At 47.3% G+C, this 21,263-nt stretch overlaps 7 protein-coding genes across 7 annotated transcripts; 5 read left to right on the forward strand and 2 right to left on the reverse strand.

The window, feature by feature from the left end:
• Positions 1 to 76: 76 nt before the first annotated feature.
• BDBG_17737 (uncharacterized protein) lies at positions 77 to 3,901 on the forward strand (the record flags this gene model as incomplete). The annotated part of the gene is made up of 3 exons (XM_002621219.2): positions 77 to 1,253; positions 1,320 to 2,752; positions 2,923 to 3,901. The coding sequence occupies exons 2-3, from the start codon at positions 2,193 to 2,195 to the stop codon at positions 3,899 to 3,901; spliced, it is 1,539 nt and encodes a 512-aa protein (XP_002621265.2). The 5' UTR covers positions 77 to 1,253; positions 1,320 to 2,192.
• Positions 3,902 to 4,394: 493 nt separating this feature from the next.
• BDBG_08297 (triosephosphate isomerase) lies at positions 4,395 to 7,698 on the forward strand. Its single transcript, XM_002621220.2, has 8 exons — positions 4,395 to 4,417; positions 4,556 to 4,797; positions 4,973 to 5,036; positions 5,156 to 5,435; positions 5,603 to 5,677; positions 5,810 to 5,922; positions 6,049 to 6,263; positions 6,371 to 7,698. Exons 3-8 carry the CDS (start codon positions 4,999 to 5,001, stop codon positions 6,397 to 6,399), a joined length of 750 nt encoding a protein of 249 aa, XP_002621266.1. The 5' UTR covers positions 4,395 to 4,417; positions 4,556 to 4,797; positions 4,973 to 4,998; the 3' UTR covers positions 6,400 to 7,698.
• A 229-nt stretch (positions 7,699 to 7,927) lies between these two features.
• BDBG_08298 (vacuolar protein 8) lies at positions 7,928 to 11,927 on the forward strand. Its single transcript, XM_031723498.1, has 7 exons — positions 7,928 to 8,625; positions 8,686 to 8,771; positions 8,879 to 8,999; positions 9,077 to 9,190; positions 9,257 to 9,502; positions 9,589 to 10,338; positions 10,416 to 11,927. Exons 1-7 carry the CDS (start codon positions 8,595 to 8,597, stop codon positions 10,748 to 10,750), a joined length of 1,683 nt encoding a protein of 560 aa, XP_031580677.1. The 5' UTR covers positions 7,928 to 8,594; the 3' UTR covers positions 10,751 to 11,927.
• Positions 11,928 to 12,187: 260 nt separating this feature from the next.
• BDBG_08299 (exosome complex subunit Csl4) lies at positions 12,188 to 13,962 on the forward strand. Its single transcript, XM_002621222.2, has one exon. It carries the CDS (start codon positions 12,632 to 12,634, stop codon positions 13,502 to 13,504), a length of 873 nt encoding a protein of 290 aa, XP_002621268.1. The 5' UTR covers positions 12,188 to 12,631; the 3' UTR covers positions 13,505 to 13,962.
• On the reverse strand, positions 12,242 to 18,216 carry BDBG_08300 (elongation factor 2). The gene is made up of 7 exons (XM_002621223.2): positions 17,960 to 18,216; positions 17,805 to 17,875; positions 17,668 to 17,688; positions 16,656 to 17,605; positions 15,078 to 16,598; positions 14,668 to 15,008; positions 12,242 to 14,541 (listed from the first exon to the last, which is right to left on the reverse strand). The coding sequence occupies exons 2-7, from the start codon at positions 17,865 to 17,867 to the stop codon at positions 14,159 to 14,161; spliced, it is 3,279 nt and encodes a 1,092-aa protein (XP_002621269.2). The 5' UTR covers positions 17,868 to 17,875; positions 17,960 to 18,216; the 3' UTR covers positions 12,242 to 14,158.
• On the reverse strand, positions 18,217 to 19,216 carry BDBG_08301 (uncharacterized protein). The gene is made up of 2 exons (XM_002621224.2): positions 18,924 to 19,216; positions 18,217 to 18,850 (listed from the first exon to the last, which is right to left on the reverse strand). Exons 1-2 carry the CDS (start codon positions 18,952 to 18,954, stop codon positions 18,378 to 18,380), a joined length of 504 nt encoding a protein of 167 aa, XP_002621270.1. The 5' UTR covers positions 18,955 to 19,216; the 3' UTR covers positions 18,217 to 18,377.
• Positions 19,217 to 19,380: 164 nt separating this feature from the next.
• Positions 19,381 to 21,047, forward strand: BDBG_08302 (pre-mRNA-processing factor 19; the record flags this gene model as incomplete). Its single annotated transcript, XM_002621225.2, has 5 exons — positions 19,381 to 19,393; positions 19,453 to 19,497; positions 19,559 to 20,000; positions 20,062 to 20,525; positions 20,581 to 21,047. 5 exons carry the CDS (start codon positions 19,381 to 19,383, stop codon positions 21,045 to 21,047), a joined length of 1,431 nt encoding a protein of 476 aa, XP_002621271.1.
• Positions 21,048 to 21,263: the final 216 nt, after the last annotated feature.

Here is a 21,263-nt window from a genome sequence, read left to right on the forward strand (position 1 = left end):
ATGCTTTTATAGATGAAGCCATCGCTTAGTGGGGCGGGAGCGGGTGGAGCCGCTTGTGGGTTAGTGCGGCTCTTCCAACATCTTGTATCAACCTCCGACAACAAACAACCACAAGCTGGATCGACGGTGACAACCCCCAACGATTGATGGATTTCGCAAAGTGAGCACCGCAGAAATTCTATTGGGGTTTAATGGGAGTTTCTGTCTTGGAGAAAACAATTACGATGTGAATTATGTACTGTATGACTTCTATTCTCGTTCCCAAGAGGTATCTACAGTCTAAAGGGAGGGCACCGCCACCGCGGGAGGTGCATTCCAGTGTGGCTTGTTCAGACAATGCGGGGTTACTTCTGATTCCTGAAGTCTGGGGGCGAAGACAAGGGTCGGCTACTTGCGAGCGTTTGAGCAATGGCTAAAGTAACTAGTCGCAAGGCTATTTCTGATTCCAGGCCGGTGTGCGCCAACTGAGTGCAAGCGCAGACCCTCAGGATAACCTAAGCAACACGCTCTGAGAAAGATACGAACATTCAGCTGACAATCTTGTGTTATTTGACTGCCAAGGGACTTTGATATTGCAGGGGAGTCCAGTTAACTATCTCCATAGGTCGGCTCCGGATAGGCGTGTTTTAACTCCATTTTCACAAAGCTTCTCATATCACTAGAGGAATAATCGACCGGACGGGAATGGAGGGGGAATATCTGCCGTCCCTCCTTGGATTTCCAAACCCCAAACCCTCTTCGGCCACTCTGAACGCTAGTAGGGCGTCCTCTTTGCATGACCTGCCTCCATTCCTGCAGCTACCCAGCCAATCGTGGCAGAGTTGCTATTTGTTCACACTTCTTGTCTCTTTTCTCGTTCGGCGTCAGATTCAGCAGCGGGGCGCTGGGCTTGGCGCACGCCGACAAAATTCTGCGCCCCGCAAGGCAGCCGCCGTTTATCTTCGACGAGTTTAGGTAGTCTTGTTCAGGCAGACTTGATCAGAAATGCTGAAACCCCTGCTCGGATTGATATGACCCCTACCGACAGTGAATGGCTTTGTTTGAGGTCAAAGAGAGTTCTCCTGACAGTACAAAAACGAGTGAAGCCCGCAACATTCCCACTTCCAATCTTACTTCAGTTTCAATTTTGACCTTTAAGAACCCTCTTTCGGACGTACAGCATAGTAGCGCATCACTTCTTGACTTCACGGAATTCGTTCGATCGTTTAGGAGTATATTTATATCGTCGCCCTCCTACATACCCGGATTTAAAGGTGTGATGGCCTTTCACCAACACTTCGATAATTGAACATGTCTGATTCCGCATCATTCTCTCTTAGATCATCGATGCCAGAATCCTACAGAATTTGATCATTACAGTGCTCGATCTAAGCACGCCATAAGTACCTCAAAGACGTTTCTAATCTGTTACGCAGAATCTATGAGTGCCATCACTGCTGTGGGAGCCAAGTATATTTCTCTTCTGGTATATTTATGATCACGGCCACCAGTTCCACCGCAGCATATACTACCACGCTCTTTTCCCCAAGACCAAACGGGGTATTCTCACACCAAGCCTGCTAGCACTAACCAGCCGTTAAGAGTTACAGATCCAAGCCTGGCGTCAATATATCCAATGTACACAGACGAGAAACTCGTTAGCATGACTTACCTTTTTAATAATCACAATCTGGGCCCAGATTCTTCCGGCAGAACGCAAGAAGCTCTCATCGGGGCCTCTATCCCCAACGCTCGTGAAGATTTACCTGCCATCCCCAGGATATTAGAAGGATGGATTCTACGCCGGGCAGACTCCTCAAAGGTATCACCATGGAAAAACGTTACTCGAGAACGTATGCCTCTTACCCAAGACGAGTTGGAAAAGCGGACAGCGGACCTGAGAAACGAGAACGTACAGGAAAAGTACGAAGCTCTAGGGAGTGGAAAGCAGAACCAAATTAAAAATTTGATGATTGATCGGCAGAACTGCGATGGAGATAGACGATTTTCTTGGAATTGTGTTTACATCTACCTTGATAAAAAAGCTGTCAATGTTCGCGCCTTCGTCATAGAGTACGTTACCGTATCCCTCACTGTGATTCTTCTGAGACAAGTACGCCAGGGCATCGTGTTACCTTCCCCTGGCGATCCTCGTCCCCCGGTTGCAGCGAATAAAAAGAAAAAAGAAATAAAATCCCCACTGCCAGGCTCGCATGGTCAGCCATTACCCGAGACTACAGTTGAACAACCACTTCACCAACGTCCTGGTGGAGTGGTTGCTGGTGGACAGCAGCAGAATGCGGCTATTAATCACACCAACCTACCAATGGGCATGGAGACTCCCCTTGTTGGAAACCAACAGGATCAATTCGCCCAAAGTGCCCAATATGCTCACCCCGCCCAACTCGCTCAACCTATTCATCCTGGTCATCCTGCTCATTCTCCTCCCTATTATGCTCATCCGACTCAACCTGCTCAACCTGCTCAACCTGCTCAACCTGCTCAACCTGCTCAACCTGCTCAACCTGCTCAACCTGCTCAACCTGCTCAACCTGCTCAACCTGCTCAACCTGCTCAACTTGCTCAACCTGCTCATCCTGCTCATTCTACTCATCCTCCTCATCCCACTCATCCCACTCATCCCACTCAACATACTCATCCTACTCAACATATTCAGCATGCTCAAGCTCACCATCATACTCAACCCGGTCAATACACCCACTATGTCCAGCGTTCTAGGCACGGCCAACAAGCGCCCCCCATTGATATCCAAGTAATTAATGGTGGACCAACTTATGAAACTAACATTTTAGCCCCACCGCCGCCACATCCACCTCTCCAGTCTCCAAACAAGGAGCCACAGCAACAACCATCAATGCCACAAGCACAGCGTCTCCCAAACTTTACTCCAGGGCGTCCGAAACAACATCGAACAAAGCCTAGCTTACCTAAAATCTTAAATACGGGCAAGGCTCCGCGACGTAAAGCCTCGGGACATGGAGATTTTCGAGACGGGGACAGCAGCATTGATGAAAATGAGTCCGTACTTTTTGATGAGTTCGAAGATGCGAGCTCAGCAACTACCGATGATGCATTATTCGCCGATAAGCACAATAACCACGATAAGTACATGCCTCTAAGGGAAGCCGATGGACGACTGCACCGCTGTTACTCCAGAGGCCGCGCCCCCGAAATCTTCTATCGGTCTCAGCGCCGCCCTGAGAGCAGGCACTTACGGTTTAGCGAGCATCTTCTAACCGAACCGCGTAATTGGGACGGAGAGGTGGATATCTACCCAGAAAATAGCACGGACAAACGAAGGAATCGTCGTTCAGCAATAGTGTCATATCCGGTGGTTCCACCCCTAACACAGCTCACAAACCAGCGAGGTCATCCCGGGGCTCCTCTTTCTCCGCGTCAAACACAGACACTTTCTTCTCCAGTGAGGTACAACAATGCCAATGTCCAGGACGACATTAGGAGTGATAGCGACTGGGAACGCACGCAACGCGAACGCGAACGGTCCTTGGGTGACTACGTACACGATAGGCGTCAAAAGGACAGCCAACGTCGACGCTGGGGTCAGGGAGTTCAAGTGCACGCAACCCCAACCCTACCCACACCCCCAGCCAAGGGCGGTGCCGATTATTACCCCCCTGGACCGCCGCGAGAGGATTGTTTCGACAACTATGCACAGATGGCGGAACCTAAACAAATGAGAGAAGTTCGTATGCCATACCATCAACAACAAGACACCTACGAGGTTAATGATGCGTTGAACGATTGGGTCCCTTTTCGTCACGAGAGAATGAATCAAGCTCCAATGGGTTTTGGCCAAATGAACGGTGAGCGGATGGTCACCCATTATCAACCTCACATGGAACCACCCCGACCAGATGATTATCCGACGTATGGCCGCTGAAATTGACCACTGTTGCGATACATTCTACTATTGTTGTCATTGTCCTTTTATATCCCTTTCCTGGACATGGTAACTGCTTTTGCTGACAGCGCTTTTGGCATATATGGGATTTGGAAACGGCAGGTTAGGTTTGGAATAAAAAGGTACCGGGTAAGGATTTGGGAATTTGGTTTGGAAACTAGAATTGGATATGTCCCTCGTGTGTTATTGTTATGGCTGCATGCTTCCCCTGGATTCGGTTAATGTGCAAAAAGGCACATGTTTGTAATGGTTATTAGTATTGATATATTCTCTTTATTCACTTTTTCTGGTTGTTAGTGAAAAGGATATCAACAACCACACACCCCTGAAAACCCCAGCTTCAACAGTTGCTGATGTTTAATTTACTATTCTCGTGATTGTAATATTTCTTCTCCACTACCTTTTTGGTTATTTTTCTATACTTTCTTTATTTCTTTCATACTTATTTTGACTCTTCACGGATGCCTCTATTGGTGAGATTTCGACCCAAAATATGTATGCATTCTGACTCTCTTTCCTTGTACTTTTATCCTATTCTTCACTTGTTTTAGTTATAGTTTAGCCTGCTATCTAATTTATGTATGTTAAACAGTCTTATTCCATCTCAACTTGGCACTGATCAGTACGGAGTAGTTATTCCTCTGTTAACCACGGCGATAGTTAATAGTCCCCCTTCCATGGCGGGGCAGGTGCCAAGACAGCTTTACTATTATGTCATTCCCGATCCTCCTGCCCCGCCGTTTTCAGCCGCCGCATCCATCTTCCTGTTTCCTCCTTTCTACTTTATCTTTTCCCATCGTTAGTTTTTCAACCTCAACTATTGCTCACATTTCTCCGTTATTATTGCTCTTGCTCCACACTTTGCTCCTCTTAAGGTGCGTTGCTTTCATTCCGGTCCACAGTTCTAGGCCGCTTCAATGGTTTCCACTCAATTGCGGTTAATCATATCCTGGATGCTATTCCCGCAACTCTACTTTACGATCATCACGAACCAATTTAGAATCAAAATTCCTCTACCATATAGCTAACCTTATCATTTATTCTTGTCAGGACTTAACAATTTCCAATCAGTCACCATGGCTCGCAAATTCTTCGTCGGCGGTAACTTCAAGATGTATGTCCACTCCAGAATCAAAGTCGTCCATACCCCTCAACTCCCAAACAATGTCTCCCAATTCCTCTCAAATGACAACAACAAGCTAACAAAGTGCTATTATCTTCCAATCCTTCCAGGAATGGCACAGCCCAGTCGATAACCCAGATCATCTCCAACCTCAACTCTGCCAAACTCGATCCTAATGCCGAAGTCGTCATTGCTCCTCCTGCCATCTACCTGGTCCTCGCACGCGAGCTTGCGAGCGGGCAGATTTCTGTCTCTGCACAGAACGTGTTTGATAAGCCCAACGGAGCCTTCACTGGGGAGTTGAGCGTGGAACAGCTGAAAGATGGAAAAATCGACTGGACCCTGGTTGGACACAGTGAGCGAAGGGTTATCCTGAGGGAGGACGATGATGTATGTTTTGAATTCTTCTTAGCAAATGTTTCATCCAACCAAGGGCTTTAAAACGTTCTTCTCCATAACTAGAGGGGGTAGTTTAACTTTTTATTGCACTGTAGTGCTTGAAACTATTCTTCGAACTACTGCTACTACTATCTTTCGCTAATTCCATGAGTATTTAGTTCGTTGCTCGCAAGACAAAATCTGCCCTTGATGGCGGCCTCCGCGTGATTCTCTGCATTGGAGAGTCTCTCGAGGTACTTAATTGCCCCTCGCTCTGATATTTCGATTTTGAGGACGAAAAGCGAAATTGAAATTTTAAGCCATTGCACATGATGTAGGGGTTCCATGTTAAAGCGGGAACTGACGTCAGAATTCTCCATATGTAGGAACGCGAAGCCGGCAAGACCCTTGATGTCGTGACACGGCAATTGAACGCCGTCGCCGACAAGCTTTCTCCTCAAGACTGGACGAAGGTCGTCATTGCTTATGAACCCATCTGGTACTGAATCCCCTCTACGCCCACCAGAAAATGCCCCTTACCCAGCTATGCATGCCCATCCGAGGAATCTCTACATTTGTAAACAGGGCAACCATACTAATGGTTCTCATTTCCTTGTTTCTGCAGGGCCATCGGAACGGGCAAGGTTGCCACCACGGAACAGGCACAGGAAGTCCATGCCTCGATCCGCAAGTGGCTGGGTGAGAAGATCTCCCCCTCAGCCGCTGAGAATACCCGTGTGATCTACGGAGGCAGTGTTACGGAGAAAAACTGCCGCGATCTCGCTCAGCAACCCGATGTTGACGGGTTCTTGGTTGGCGGAGCAAGTTTGAAGCCGGCTTGTACGTTCTTAACATTATTATTTTCTACTAACTGCACCTGACATTCACCTTCTTTCCCGACGTCCACCTTCAAACATATTCTGTATTTACTAACAAATGAGTCACAGTCGTCGATATCATCAACGCCCGCCTATAAAACGTTTCGAAACCGTACGCATATAACCTCCGGTAAATTTGTGTCGGTCGGATGCCCCTTACTTCCGCTTAACACTAATCTGTACAGAACTTTGCCGTACGAACTGATAAATGTGGCATCTGGATTCTACAAATCCCTCAAATCGTCTTGGGAAACTCACATAAAATACACATTATTATATATAAAGTCATAATTTAAACAATCAGATCTACGTTTCTCTGTATCTAATTTCGGGCGAAACCTACTTGGGAGTGTATCCATTCTGACGTGGGCAGTTTGAAAAATGTTCATAAGACCCAAAACATGGACAGAAGGTAGTATGGGGAGGGATCCCGCATAATGAGGGGCCTCAAGAGGCCATGAACTGTATAGTACCTTGGATGGGGAAGGACTAACTGCTCAATAACTTTACTAAGTAAGGTTAAATGTGGAGAGTTGTCATTGTCCAAGCAAGCATCCCATTCGTGATAATTATGACCGGACACGGGAAACACATCTAGAGGCTACATATAACCCACCAACCAATCACCCGTCTCATTTCAACTGGGATCGATTCCATTTGCAAGGTTGACGAAGTGCGGAACAACCTCTACATAGTATATATACCTGTATCGTTGTTGATGACAGCTGGGATGGTGCCCATATGGGGTCCGTCCCGTATACGGCGTAAGGACGCCGGTGGGCAGTCCTTCTGTAGGGGCTCCTTTGTGTGAAAAATATCGAGATGAGTCATTCGATGATGATGTGCGTCGTAAGACTTTTGAGATTGTGTGGAATGAAGGCAAGGTGGATGTTTTTCCTGGGTCTTACTGCGTTGAGGTACTGTGCACTGTACGTAGGCAGACCGTTCGCTATTGACAGGCTGTGTTTCTTTTTCCCTTTTCCCCCTTCCTCCTTCGATTTTCTTTGGCACGGCTTTCTAGGTAATATAGGACAGGACAGGACATGGTCCTTTTAGTTTCAAGCTACAGCGCCCGCACACAGCCTTAGGGATGGAGAAGTGGCGGATTTGGGCGAGCTATTTATGTAAAACAGACCCTGTCCACCTAAGGAGGAGAGAGAAGGGCATTCTCTACACGGACGCTCTTGTCACCAATAGCGCGTCCGTCTGTGTTGGATGAGCTCTGTATGTGAAGCACAAATAAATATGCCGAGGACCTAAGCACCTGGAATAGCAGGATGCTTGGGTAGAGATTCATCTGCTATTTAGGCTGCAAACCTAACCGGCCCGGAATGATTCAGCAGTACGGTCAGCAGGGGGAGGAGAAATAGATAGATATAGGTAGTGGAAGGGGAAATAGAATAGGATAACTATTATAACTATATAAGATATATAATAAGATATAATAAGATATAAGATATATAGCAGGTGTTTGGGAGCCCGTAGATGCGTGCGTAACCTAATATAGCTATTGATGATAAACGGATGTTAGATACCTATGATAGATATTAACCGTGCCAAGCGCACTCACTCTCTCTAGTGGTAGTAAGTTGCGCTTGGCACGGTTACAGCGTAAGGTGCGGCTTCCTGCGCCGGGCTGCGATTGGTGGCTTCCCAGCGCAGACATCGATCGTCTCCTCAACAACATCCCCGGGCCAAGTCCAACCCCAAGACATCACATCACCACCAAACTTCTGGCGATCCACCATCTTCTTCTCGCATGACAGAGACAGACCCTGTTCTCTCCATGCCCCAATCACAAGACTAGCTCTTCCACCCACTACCCTCTGAGTTAATCCCAACTCTATCCCCATCCAACCCCATCCCCGTCCGTCCTCCACCATCTAATATCTCTTCCACTCATGCTACTAGCTCTTCCCTACCCCAATCACGCGCCTTGCCTGTTTCTGCTCCCCCACAACGTCCTCTTCATTCCCGCTGGCGCTTAACCAGTCGATCTCCCTCTCTCAACGACGCTGCAGTCCAAGGTCTCCTGAGGTCTTCCCAGGTGTGGCGCCCCCGCAGGCTCAATATCAACGAACCCAGCCGCTCCTCTCTCGTCCCATCACCCCTCCGCGCCCTCTCCAATCCCGACGCAGTGATATCATCGAAACGAACGTAATATTTTATTAAAAATAGAACTCCTACTGCTGCTGCAGCTCGCCTCGCCAGCTCCAAGCTTCTCCTCTTCCCGTCTAGTTAGCTACGGAGGATCTCTCTGGTCCCTTGGGGACTGGTCCATCCCGCGCCAGAGATGGGGAATGCTTGCCTGGCCTGCCTGACAGGTACCTTCTCCAAGATCGATAGATGGTGCCGTATATCTTATTTACTGGCTCCCATCAAAGGTCGATCTAGGGACGGTCTCTACGAACCCATCCTAGCAGATAACGAACGCGAGGCCGTCGCTGATCTCCTCCAGTACCTCGAGAACGTACGTTTTGGCCCCCTCCGTTCCTTCCTTCCCTTTCCCTCCCCTTTCCTCCATCGCTCTCTTACAGCACTAGCTGCTTTACCATACTAACTACTTCGTCTTCTCAGCGAAATGAAACCGATTTCTTCAGCGGAGAACCACTTAGTGCTCTTAGCACCCTTGTATACTCAGATAATGTTGACCTCCAACGAAGCGCCAGCTTGACCTTCGCGGAGATAACGGAAAGAGGTTCGTCTCTTGCCGGGAAGAGCTATGAGGCTGATGCTCCCTGCTCTATGTACTGATTCAGAACCTGTGTGGTTTAGATGTCCGGGAAGTAAATAGAGAAACTCTCGAACCTATCCTATTCCTCCTCCAGAGTCCCGATATCGAAGTACAGCGAGCGGCTAGTGCAGCTCTGGGGAACCTCGCTGTCAATAGTACGTCTACTCATATAATACCTCCCTCCACCCTGAAAAGCTCTTAACTGCTCACCTACAATGCAGCTGAAAACAAGGTCAATATCGTCCTGCTTGGGGGACTGGCACCTTTAATAAGACAAATGATGTCACCCAATGTCGAAGTACAATGCAATGCCGTCGGTTGCATCACCAACCTAGCCACCCACGAAGATAATAAAGCGAAAATTGCGCGATCGGGCGCCCTTGGCCCCTTGACAAGACTGGCAAAATCAAAAGACATGCGTGTGCAACGAAATGCCACTGGAGCCCTTCTAAACATGACCCATTCTGGTATGCCATTTCTCATTGGTACAAGAATACAAATATGGCCCAAACAATTGCATAATAACATCTTTTTCTGTTTTTCTTGATGATAGATGAAAATCGACAGCAGCTCGTCATCGCCGGCGCGATACACGTTTTAGTGCAACTACTCTCTTCATCCGATGTCGATGTTCAGTACTACTGTACAACAGCGCTGAGCAATATTGCAGTGGATTCGGACAACAGAAAGAAGCTCGCGCAAACAGAATCCCGCCTTGTTCAATCCCTCGTTCAGCTCATGGACTCCTCCACACCTAAAGTACAATGCCAAGCTGCCCTTGCCCTGAGAAATCTTGCCTCCGATGAGAAATATCAACTCGAGATCGTCCGTGCTCGGGGCCTTGCACCGTTACTCAGACTACTACAGTCGTCATACCTCCCGCTTATCCTCTCAGCGGTTGCATGCATCCGAAATATTTCTATACACCCTCATAACGAATCTCCAATTATTGATGCCGGATTCTTAAAACCACTCGTGGATCTACTGGGCTCGATAGACAACGAGGAAATTCAATGCCATGCCATATCCACATTACGGAACTTAGCAGCCAGTTCAGATCGTAACAAGGAGCTTGTCCTGCAAGCAGGTGCCGTACAGAAATGCAAGGAGCTTGTCTTGAAAGTACCCTTGAGCGTGCAGTCTGAGATGACCGCCGCAATTGCAGTTCTTGCCCTTAGTGACGAGCTGAAGTCGCACCTGCTAAAGCTAGGCGTTTTCGATGTTTTGATACCCCTGACGGATTCGGAAAGCATAGAAGTTCAAGGAAATAGCGCGGCTGCCTTGGGAAACTTGTCGTCTAAGGGTATGTATACCGCACTTATCCCCCGGTTTGCCCTTACAATTGAGAAAATATGAAGCAAAAAACTAAAATCAAACTAGTTGGCGACTATTCTATATTCGTGAGAGATTGGTCAGAGCCGAACGGCGGCATTCACGGATACCTAAGCCGGTTCCTAGCCAGCGGTGACCCAACTTTCCAGCACATCGCAATCTGGACTCTGCTCCAGCTTCTCGAGTCCGAAGACAAGCAGCTGCACGGCTATATTGCCCGCTCAGAAGATATTGTTGACATGGTTAAGACGATTGCTGATAAGAATGTGGAATCTGACGATGAAGAAGCTGCTGAGGATGACGAGGGCGAGGTTGTTGCTTTGGCGCGGCGGTCTCTGGAGTTGATTGGCCATGGTCGTAAGCAACTACTAGTTGATGGTTGATCACTGACTGTCTGTTTTGTTTAGTTTCATTTGGTGGTGTGCTAGCAGTTGGTATTTTGTGGTATTGTTTTATTGTTGGCATCGCCGTATATCGTTTCCCGAGTAGTTTTTATACCGCCCGATAATCATCTTTTCCATCTCGCGAGGAGTTCCACGGGGGCATATTGCTTGTGTTTGGTGCTTTTTGTTTGCCGTTCCTTTTTTGTCTTCTATTGTTGTATGGGGATAAATCATCCCTGTCAGTTTTCCCGTGTTTGTGTTTTCTGTTTCCCTGTTTCCATACTTTTCCTCTCCTCTTTTCTGCTATGTGTGATCAAGAGAACAGCCAGCATTGGCATCCATGAGAGGCACTGTCTTAAATGTTTTTATTCTTGCTTGTCAGCCTTCGCTGATCAGCTTTCTTTTCTTTCCATTTTCCTATTTCTTCCTTGTCCTACGCTTTTACCCATATTCCCTTTGGTATATCACTTTCTTCTTCTTTTTGTTTTTTTCCTCGTTTCTGTTCATTTTACTATCCTTTGTTCCCCTTCTGTTGATGATAATGGTGAATTAGTACTAGGCTGTGAAAGGGTTTCCAGGAGGCAGGGGAATGATGAGCCCTAGCTGTTGTTGCGATGGATGAGGTAGCATAAGCATATTTCCTACGCTCCATACATCCATATGTAAATTTTCTATCAGAGAATGAGGTATATTACTTGGTCGGAAAGGGGGAAAGAGAGATGAGGAGAGCGATTGTTAGTGGTTCGAAAGAAGGGCATCTGATGAAGAAGATGTGATTGCGATGAAAAGGGTAAGAGAATCCATATTGTTATTATCATTGGAATAGCTATTTGCATATATATTTATATTCGACATCGCGGAGAAAGTGATTCCTGTTCTTTGATATTTTGATGCTGTCAAAGATACAGATTAGGGAAATAAGAATACTCAGCCATCATTTTACATTATTCTTTTTGCAATTTCCCTTCCTTGTTTTATTTTTATTTTTATTTCTTTTTCTCCATGTAACTTCGCTGTTATTTTGCTGCCTATGTAGCTACATAGGTAGTTATTGGCTTACATGCCTTGTTTTCTTCTGTAATCAAGCAGTTTTCAACTGGTTGGTTGCTCTACACAGTACGGAGTAGACACATATCTAAATGCTTGTTTTACAATAATCTGTACACATGTATTCTTTTTTGTGAAATGATTGCTATGATTAGTTTAATTGATCATGCTGGTACACAATCTACAAGTATACATGACAGTGTTGTTTATATTTTTTTAACAAGTTTTGTTTTTATATCCTGTGAAATTAACTGACTGTACTTCATAATTGAGGCTGCTTGATTATTGAGGGTTGATTCATGTCTTAAATAAGTTGTGAGAGGTATGAGTGGCATCAATAACTATGTTTTCTTACAACTGTGGTTTTATTCTTCAGATTTGGGTAACTGAGGGCGGTTCACTAACTTATGAAAGGGGATAAATAAATGAAACTGATCATTCTATCTTTTCTATTCAAGTTCATTTCCAAGAGAGGCTTTGTACTCCGTAGTTACAGGTGGCTGAGGTGATTGCTGTGGCAACACCGCCAGATGTTTCGCCCTATTAAATAATATCAAAATCGCCTTGATGACAATCTAAAATTTAACCTTCACCTCAAGCTTGTGAGAACGTCCACTGGAGCTTTTACCCAACTGCCCATATCCCTACCTTAAGAAAAGCCTCCCGTCAACTGGCAAAGGGGTTGCATCCCACTCATCACACCCGATCATTCGCACCCACCCGCTGCGGACTTCAGCCTACCTACCGATTGTCCCCCTTCACTGTGAACAAACATTTAGATCCACAACCTACCCTACCCTACCCACATACCTAAAGTGCAAGAAAGCAATTTAGATGGTGATCTCCCTCCCGTCAATCGCTGTCCCCGGCCAGCGATTGGGCCCTGCCTCATCGTTCATTCCAGGCCCGGGAACTCACATCCAGGATGCCTTCGTCTGCGCCTCGATTGCCGGCCCCGTCGTTTTACAGAAGGGGGGGGAGGAAGAGGAGTCGAGACAGCAATTGCAGAAACAACAAGCACAACAACAGCAACAACAAAGGACACTTGTGATGGTCGCGCGCTCGTTTGCGCAGACGCTTGAAGGGGGGGCCTATGGAGCTATGACTGGTAATAATAGTAATAATAGTAGTAAGAGTGGGAGCAGTATAAGCCGCACGCCGCAGGCACAAAAACCTCCAGTAAATACCTCCCCACTTCCAACACCAACAACAAAAAGACCCATAAAACACAAATACAACACCCTCCCCGCCGTCGGCTCCATCGTCCTCGCCCGCGTCACCCGCGTCCAAAAGCGCCAAGCAACCCTCTCCATCCTCGTCGTCCTCGACGATAACCCCTCCTCCCCCTACCCCACAACTACCGCCGTCAACGACCTCCCCGCCTCCCTCCTCTCCACCACAAATGCCGACCCCCTCAATGCCGATGACCTCCGCTTCCAAGCACTAATCCGCAAGGAAGACGTGCGCGCCGTCGAGAAGGACCGCGTCGTGATGGACGAGATGTTCCGCGTCGGCGACATTGTGCGGGCCGTGGTGATTTCGCTAGGCGATCAGAGCTTCTATTACTGCTCGACGGCGAGGAATGAGTTGGGCGTTGTGATGGGGCGGAGTGAGGAGGGGAATGTGCTTGTGCCGGTTAGTTGGAGGGAGATGGTTGATGGGAAGAGTGGGAGGAGGGAGGCGAGGAAGGTCGCGAGGCCGTATTAAAAGGCGGACTTATTTTCTTTATTTTTTTATATTATATTTATCGGGGTTTTGGGTGGTGGTTGGGCTATTGGTTGGGCGATGGAGGTTGGAGTAGTTAAGTTATCCTCCCGCTTGGGTTTACACTATAATCTCGTTTCTTTTTTCTCTTTATGATGAACGCAGGTGAATGGACGGGTGGAAAGACTTTGTTGTCTGGCACAAGACGGTGGGCTTTTAGAATACCATGGCATGATAGGCAAGAATCAACTACTGGGTGCTGCAGTATATCTACAAATAATACAAATACTCGTAACTTTGTGCTGAGGAGAAACATAGCACGGAAAGCCTAATGAACAGACATGCCAGACACCAATTTTAAAAAAAAGGGATCAAGGACCCATAAGACATAATTCCAGAAGAGGAGGAATTTTCTCTTCATATTTCTCTCTCTCTCCCTCTCTCTCTCTTTTTTTTTTTTTTTGCTTTTATTGTTTTATTTTCTATTTATCTTTTTTCCCAAAGCCTTTAATATGCAACAACTTTTAAAAACGCAGAATCCAAAATCAAACTACAACCATAAAACTCCAGCCAAGGTAACCAACCCACTATGATAAACCCAACGCAATCACTCCAGTCCTACGTTCCATACTCTACTAACCCCCAGACCGACCCCACTCACCTCTTCAACGTCTTCTGCTTCTCTGCATCCTTCACCAATTTCTTCCCCTTGACAACCAACCCCTTCCTACTCCTCACCCGATCCATATACCTCTTCGCCACATTCTCGCGATCCGCCAACTCGCCCAGATCTTCCAGTTCTTCCTCAGTCGCCGGCACCCAGAACGGATCCTCGTCTAGCATTTCGAAACCGGCGAAGATAAGCTGCGGCGAGGCGGCGCCGGAGGTGCGCTTGCGGATCTCGTCGGAAAAGCCGAAGGATTCAGCGACGGGGAGGAGGGAGAGGATGGTGAAGAAGGGGGTGCCTTCTTTCATTGTTTCCGAGAGGATGCGGCCTCGTCGTCGGGTTATGACGCCGTAGACGCGGCCCAGCACTTCGGCTGTTTGGGGTAAGGGGGGGGGGCTTTGGTTAGTTTTTATGGGGGGTTTGTTTGGAGAAAGGGGATCTAATAATTGGTCTGTGCGAAGGAATGGATGATAGATTGATGATTCAATTCCTAACTTACTGGATGCTTGGATCTCGCAACTATACATAGCTAAGAGTAGTCGGGGGCTCCAATCGAGGAAACCTTGCCAGACTGCGTCTCGCGTGGATTTTATCACTTCACCGGTAAGACGGCCCAGCTCTTCCTCTCCAGTCTTAGTGACGGAAACGTCCTCGATCAAGACCGCAATGCCCTGGATAGGCTCGCTGCAGAGAGGGCCCTGGGCAGTGGAGAGTTGGAATGCATAGGAGATTTTGTCGGAAAATAGGCCCATGCTTCGTCGCTGGTGATCTGCTGAGGTTTGTGAGCCTGTTTCTATTGCTGCTTGATCTTGGGGGCTTTCGTTTGCGTTGTCAAGGAGTCTAGAAATTTGGGGAAAAGGTTAGCCTGTGTTGTATATGATGGACGACTATGTTACAATTTGCACTCACAGTTTGTCACATGAGCCTGTTGATGTGGAGTCGACGAGGATATTGGGACCTATCCGTCTCGGGCCAAACTCGACGATTCTATTCACGACATCCTTCCAGGCATCTTTCTCGTCTTTGGATTGATCGAAAGCACTCTGTAGCTCTCTCTTGAATTCTTCAAGTGAAAGAATCTTCGAAGCAACCGTCTCACCACTACCGATATCACCTTCGTCATCTATGTCGCTGTGCTCGTTGTTTGCTTGCATGGTCTCATGAGCTCCTGTCCTTCTTTCTGCGTAGAATCGTTTGATCGTAGCTGCATGTTTGGTTAAGAACTCGGTGACTCCCGCAGGTAGCGGCAGAATTCTTAACTGGATAGTTAGTTGCTTTGATGCTGAAACATTGAGAACTGTCCCTCGGGGCAGGTCGGGGTTCTTCGGAGGTGACATCTCTGGCGCATTTATTATAGTTTCGCGATATGGCACTATTGCTTCTCCGGCTTGGATTTCGCATTTGGCAAACCGCTCCCGTAAATCTTTAAGGCATCGCTCGAGATGAAGTTCCCCAGCAGTGAGAATAACGTGCTCTCCACTTGGAAGAACTTCGTACACCGCACAAGGATCGCTCTTTTCCAGCAGCTTCAGGCCATTGATCATCTTATTCAAATCTGAGGGGTTGACAGGTTCGAGAGCAACGCGAACAATAGGAGGACTGGACAACGTTACTCCTGCTAGGTTCACGGCTCCCTCGAGCTGACTGCACAGCGTTCCAGTTTTGAGGACATGGCCTTCCATACCAGCGATACCAAAGACAACACCGGCAGGAACACTCTGCAAGCTTTCTAGGTTTCGTCCCATAAACAAGTAAAGCGCTTTTACTTCCACCTTTTGTGGCGTAGGTGATGCATGGGGGTGTGATGGAGAGAATTTGGGGGGTATGACATAGATAGAATCTCCAACTGAAAGCCTGCCGGAATAGAGGCGTGCAAAGCCAATGAGGTGCTCTGGATCTTCCTTCTCTTCAACTGTAGTCGGACCACTATCTTCCACGCTCGCATTCTCGAGAGCGGATGTTGCGTGGGCGAAGCTATCTGTGTCTTGGCCTTCATTGCTCTGGGCCTGTAATCTTGCTATCTCCTCTCGTTTCTTTTGTGCCAGCTCCCGCGCTTCCTCTGCACTTAACATATCTCCAGGTCGCCGCGTATTTTGGGGAAGTTCACTTTCAGGTATTGAAACCATTTTGCTGACGTATGCCACAACAGGGTCATCTTTTCCTGCTTTAAAGTTTACCATCGCGTCGCGAATATTGGGACTAATTGCCTCAGAACCCGGGGAGTCCTCAATCATGCTTGGAAGCCTAGCTGCTTGAGCGACTGGGGGACTGGGAAGGTATTCGACCACAGACACCAGAACTGCTATAGATAGGGGAAGCCACGACGCAAATACGGCCATGAGGATGTTCCTTGGATCCCGTGAGCGCAACACATGCGCAGGTAGACTAATTCCGAGTGATTTGGTTATTTTTTCCAGAAGTGCAGGATCACTGGCAAACATCCGTTAGTTCATACGAGTTACTGAATGGGAGGCACATCTTTCTTACCCTTTTTCTTGCCCACCACCTGTCGTCGCATTGTAAACTGCCCATATAGTTTCCAGAACCAGTTGAACAAACAAAGGCTTCAAATGTCGCCCCTTTAGATGTTTTTGCCCAATGACTCGTTTGCTTTTCGGGTCAAGATAGAAATCGCCCCACAGTACTTTTTCCAAAAGGGATCTTTTAAATCCAAGCTTTTTCTCATACAGGCCAGCAAATTGCCGTATGGTGAACGCCCACCCGTCGGTTGCGCTGCAGAAAATGACATTGTTTTTTTCTGGGGCAAAATAAAGATCCTCATCACCACGCTCTTCGAATTGACCTTCAGTTGAATCGGCTTGCGAGGCTGTATCAGCCATGTCATCCGCCCGTTGTATCGTCCGGCCATTCTCCTTGCTAGTAGCTGCGTTTACTCGTTCTTCCATTCTCTCCCGCCACTGCAAGTCTTCCTCCATACGTTCTCCTTGGTAGAAGCTTCCAATGACAGCATTTACTTGCTCAAGCACTTTGCTGAGGTGTAAGTATGCTTCCCCGGGGGTCATTTTCAATTCTGTAACCAGTCGATCTAGCTTGTTGATAACCAGGATCGGCTTCAGATGCTCAACCCATGTGTGTCGCAGCACAGTAACGGTCTGACTGCAAACACCCTCAACAGCATCTACTAAAACAAGTGCACCGTCACATAGCCGAGAAGCCGTGGAAACCTCGCTACTGAAGTCGATATGGCCAGGAGAGTCAATTAAATTGATCAAGTATTCTTTCTGTTCGGGATCTGCGTCTTTGGAAGCCCTTCTCAGCATAGAAAAATAAAGTGATATTGCAGACGACTCCATCGTGATTCCTCGTATCTGCTCATCTGGGCGGGAGTCCAGATAACGGATTTTCCCCGCCATCTTCGGCGAAATGATGCCATTTGTAGCAATCAGACTGTCCGTCAAGGACGTCTTTCCGTGGTCCTATACAGTGAACATATCTCAATAGCTGATCCTCAAATTACGAGGACTTTTAGTTCACTTACGACATGTGCAAGGATGCATATCTGCCAGAAATGTCAGCCCGTGTCCAAATACGGTGATTTGACCATGTTTAGGTAGAACTTAAAAAAGATAAAAAGGAGGGGTGTTTGTTTGGTAGCGGGGAGGGGGGTAGGCATGCATTTCTAACGTCTTCCGCCTTCTGTTGAAGGCGGACAAGATCTTCCAAATTAACTACAGGCATCGTGACATCTGGTCACCCCAGACATACAATGGGGTATTTGTTAGAGGCTAATGCAGAGGATTGGTAGGAGTTGCAAGCAAAAATGGTAGTACCTAAGTACCCGCACCCTGCTCAGGCTGGAAGGGTTTCCGCACGTTCAAGAACTAATATTCGCTCTTCTCAGTCTTATAGATCCAATATCATATGTCAACTCAAATAAAGCAGATTGAGGCAGCAACCGCTTTCTCTTTTGCTGAAAGTCATTCCTGGATAAGTTGTGTAGCTACGATGAGCCTTTTATATGCGGATTAGTCATTTTGCGTCGGCGGTGCCACCATGCGCTATGGAGCCGCGTGGTCCACCGTAGTGTTGTGATGTTGCGGTAGAAGTATGAACGGGGTCTGGTAGAATAGAATAACGAAGCTAATTAAATTTCAATTTCATGTGCTTTATATGTCTAAAACTACCTAAAAGGGTTCAGCATACAGGCAATCTGTACTGGTAAATACGATGTTAAACATATTTTGAATCTCAGTCAGTATGTTCAAATGATAGCTTAATCTTCTTTTTCAGCTTCGGTTTCCGTGATGCTGGAGGTTTTCGGGTGGCATCTTCAGTCGCATCCTCTCCAATTACTTTAGCTTGCTTTCGTTTCTTTGCGCCACCAATCTCCGCAAAATGTTGGTTTCGTTTGGCCTTGGGGCCTTGCCGTTCTCCTTGGTCAACGCCATCTCCTGTATCATTTGTTGACCTTGTTTTCTCATTCTCATTTCTATTATTTCCAGATCTTTCCCCTATTTTGTTGTCGCTGTCCCCTCTCACCAACACATCGTATTCCTCCTTGGAAATTATCTCGTTGCTTGCCTCGTCCACGTATGTAGGGGCGTCATCATCATCAGCATCCTTTTTTTTGGTAGGACGTGGGCTTGGTCTATCATTGCGAAAACCACTTCCATCACCGTATTGGCTTCTCAGCTTTCGAAGAAATGCAGGTTCGTTTTTCTCTATATATGCTTGTTAGAAGAAGGCCTAAGAATTGTCGACAGGGAGGTCGATGACAACCAGGGCAAAGCATACCATAAGTTAGGTTCTTTGCATTGAAACTCATTATAGGTAGATGTACATGAGGGTCAAAAGGATCCTTGAGACTTTTAAGTGTTTAGGCGTGCAAGGAGCGGAGCGTTGGAAGACCATTCATCTCTTCAGGTCCTCTTATCCTAGCGGGGAAGTAGTTTTCCGCGGTCAGGAGTATCAGGGAATAAAAATTGTATAGAGTGAACGTCATATGAGTCTTAGCAGTAATAGCGTAGGCTTCCTGGTTAAATAGTCAGGCATTTTGCGGTTGTTTTAGAAGATATTAGTACAGTACAGCCCTTGCGGTGGATAGCTCCTTATCTGATCGCCGGAGCGGAGCCACTTATGTTCCGGCTTCGCAGAAACGAAGAAACTCAACCAAACCAACGGCATTATTTACGTCGACAGCTCTCTGACGGCTTCCTCACGCTAATTCCCTGTCTGAACAAGCCAATTAACCATGCTGTGCGCAAGTGAGTCTACTGTTTAGCCTATTTAACTGTCTTGAACGCTTGCTAATTTCTCCCTTTAGTCTCCGGAGAAGCTCCCCAGGTGCCTGTGGTTTCGCGAAAGAGCGGTACGTAGCTCTGCTCATCGGTCGGCTTCAAACTGGAGCTAACATGCTAAAATTGACGCAGGTAATGTCTTCGAGAAGCGTCTCATCGAGGCATACATCTCGGAGAATGGCAAAGACCCTGTTACTGGAGAAGACCTTAGTGTCGAAGACCTACTAGAACTCAAATCAGCCCGCGTAGTTCGACCGCGCCCGCCTACCCTCACATCCATTCCATCCCTCCTAGGAGTCTTCCAAGAAGAATGGGATGCCCTCGCACTTGAAACATATACTCTAAAACAAACCCTGGCTCAGACGCGACAAGAGCTCAGTACCGCGCTATACCAACACGATGCAGCCGTCAGGGTCATCGCAAGACTAACAAAGGAAAGAGATGAGGCTCGTGACGCCTTGTCAAAAGTGACAGTCGGTGCAGGTCGCGCTCCGAGCAATGGCGATGCTATGCAAGTAGACAGCACTGGCTTGCCGCCAGCTGTTATTGCTAGGATAGATGCCACACAAGAACAGTATGTTTTCTTTTGCTTTATAACTTAGGCTGTGACCAGAGCCGGTATTAATGTAGCATAGATTATCGAAAACGCGCCGCAAGCGGACAGTTCCAGAAGAATGGGCTACTGGAGAAACGATACAAGAGTTCAAACCCACTGATTGCTCTGAGGCGCTTTATCCCGGCGGGAAGACCTTATCCCTCGATCCTTCGGGTAATCTCGCGTTGGTTGGGGGTGTTGATGGTGTAGCTGGTATATATTCGCTGGCTGAGAAGCGGATAGTATCATCTCTGAAAGTGGGGGGTGCTGTCACGGATGCTGTATGGATAGGGGCCAAGGCAGCTGTTGCGACTTCCGCGGGCTCAGTAAAAATATTTGAGAACGGGACGGAGGTTGCCACCTTCAATTCACATGCCGGGGAGGCTACTTCATTGGCAACACACGCTACGGGCGATATCATTGCGTCCGTGGGCGTGGATAAAAGCTATGTTCTCTACGATCTTACTTCCAATTCTGTCATTGCCCAAATTTACAGTGACGCCGGTACGTATTTACCCTGTTGAATTATATTTTACTATCTGCTAACGCTATCCTGTAGCCTTAAATTGTGTTAAGTTCCACCCTGATGGCCATCTTGTCGCTGCTGGTGGTGCTGACGGCCAAATTAAAATTTTCGACGTCAAAACCGGAACAAGCGCAGCTAATTTCAGTGCTGGCAGTCCGCTCAAAGCTCTGTTCTTCTCAGAGAATGGCACCTGGCTAGCATCCGTGACTGAAAACTCTACCACGGTTTCGATATGGGATTTGCGCAAGTCAGCGGAGATCAAGGTGCTAGAAACAGGAAACCGTGTCGATTCCATTAGCTGGGACTACACTGGACAATTTTTATTGACTGGCGGCCCGAACGGAGTGACAGTACAGCAATATACCAAAGCGTCCAAAAATTGGTCAGAGCCTCTGCGAAGCGCGGTACTCGCTGTTGCAGCAGAGTGGAGAAAATCGGCGCAGGGAATTGTGGCACTGAACGGCGACGGCGTTCTTACAGTGGTGGAAGCAAAGCCATGATAACAGGATCCTGTTTCTTCAGTCATTTGTATTCTAATATTCCATTTTCATTGTGTGAAAATGCTGGCGCCTAGGGTCTAGTCAATAAACACTCGTGAATTTCTAGGGTTCTTTATATAAATTCCAAGCAAGGTGTTCGCACCTTTTTCAATACGAGCAGATTTGACTAATGTAAGCCGCGATTCGATCGCTTAGTTATCCCATTGAGCCGCGGCC

Source organism: Blastomyces gilchristii (genome assembly GCF_000003855.2).
Source record: "Blastomyces gilchristii SLH14081 genomic scaffold supercont1.23, whole genome shotgun sequence".
NCBI classification, from domain to species: domain Eukaryota; kingdom Fungi; phylum Ascomycota; class Eurotiomycetes; order Onygenales; family Ajellomycetaceae; genus Blastomyces; species Blastomyces gilchristii.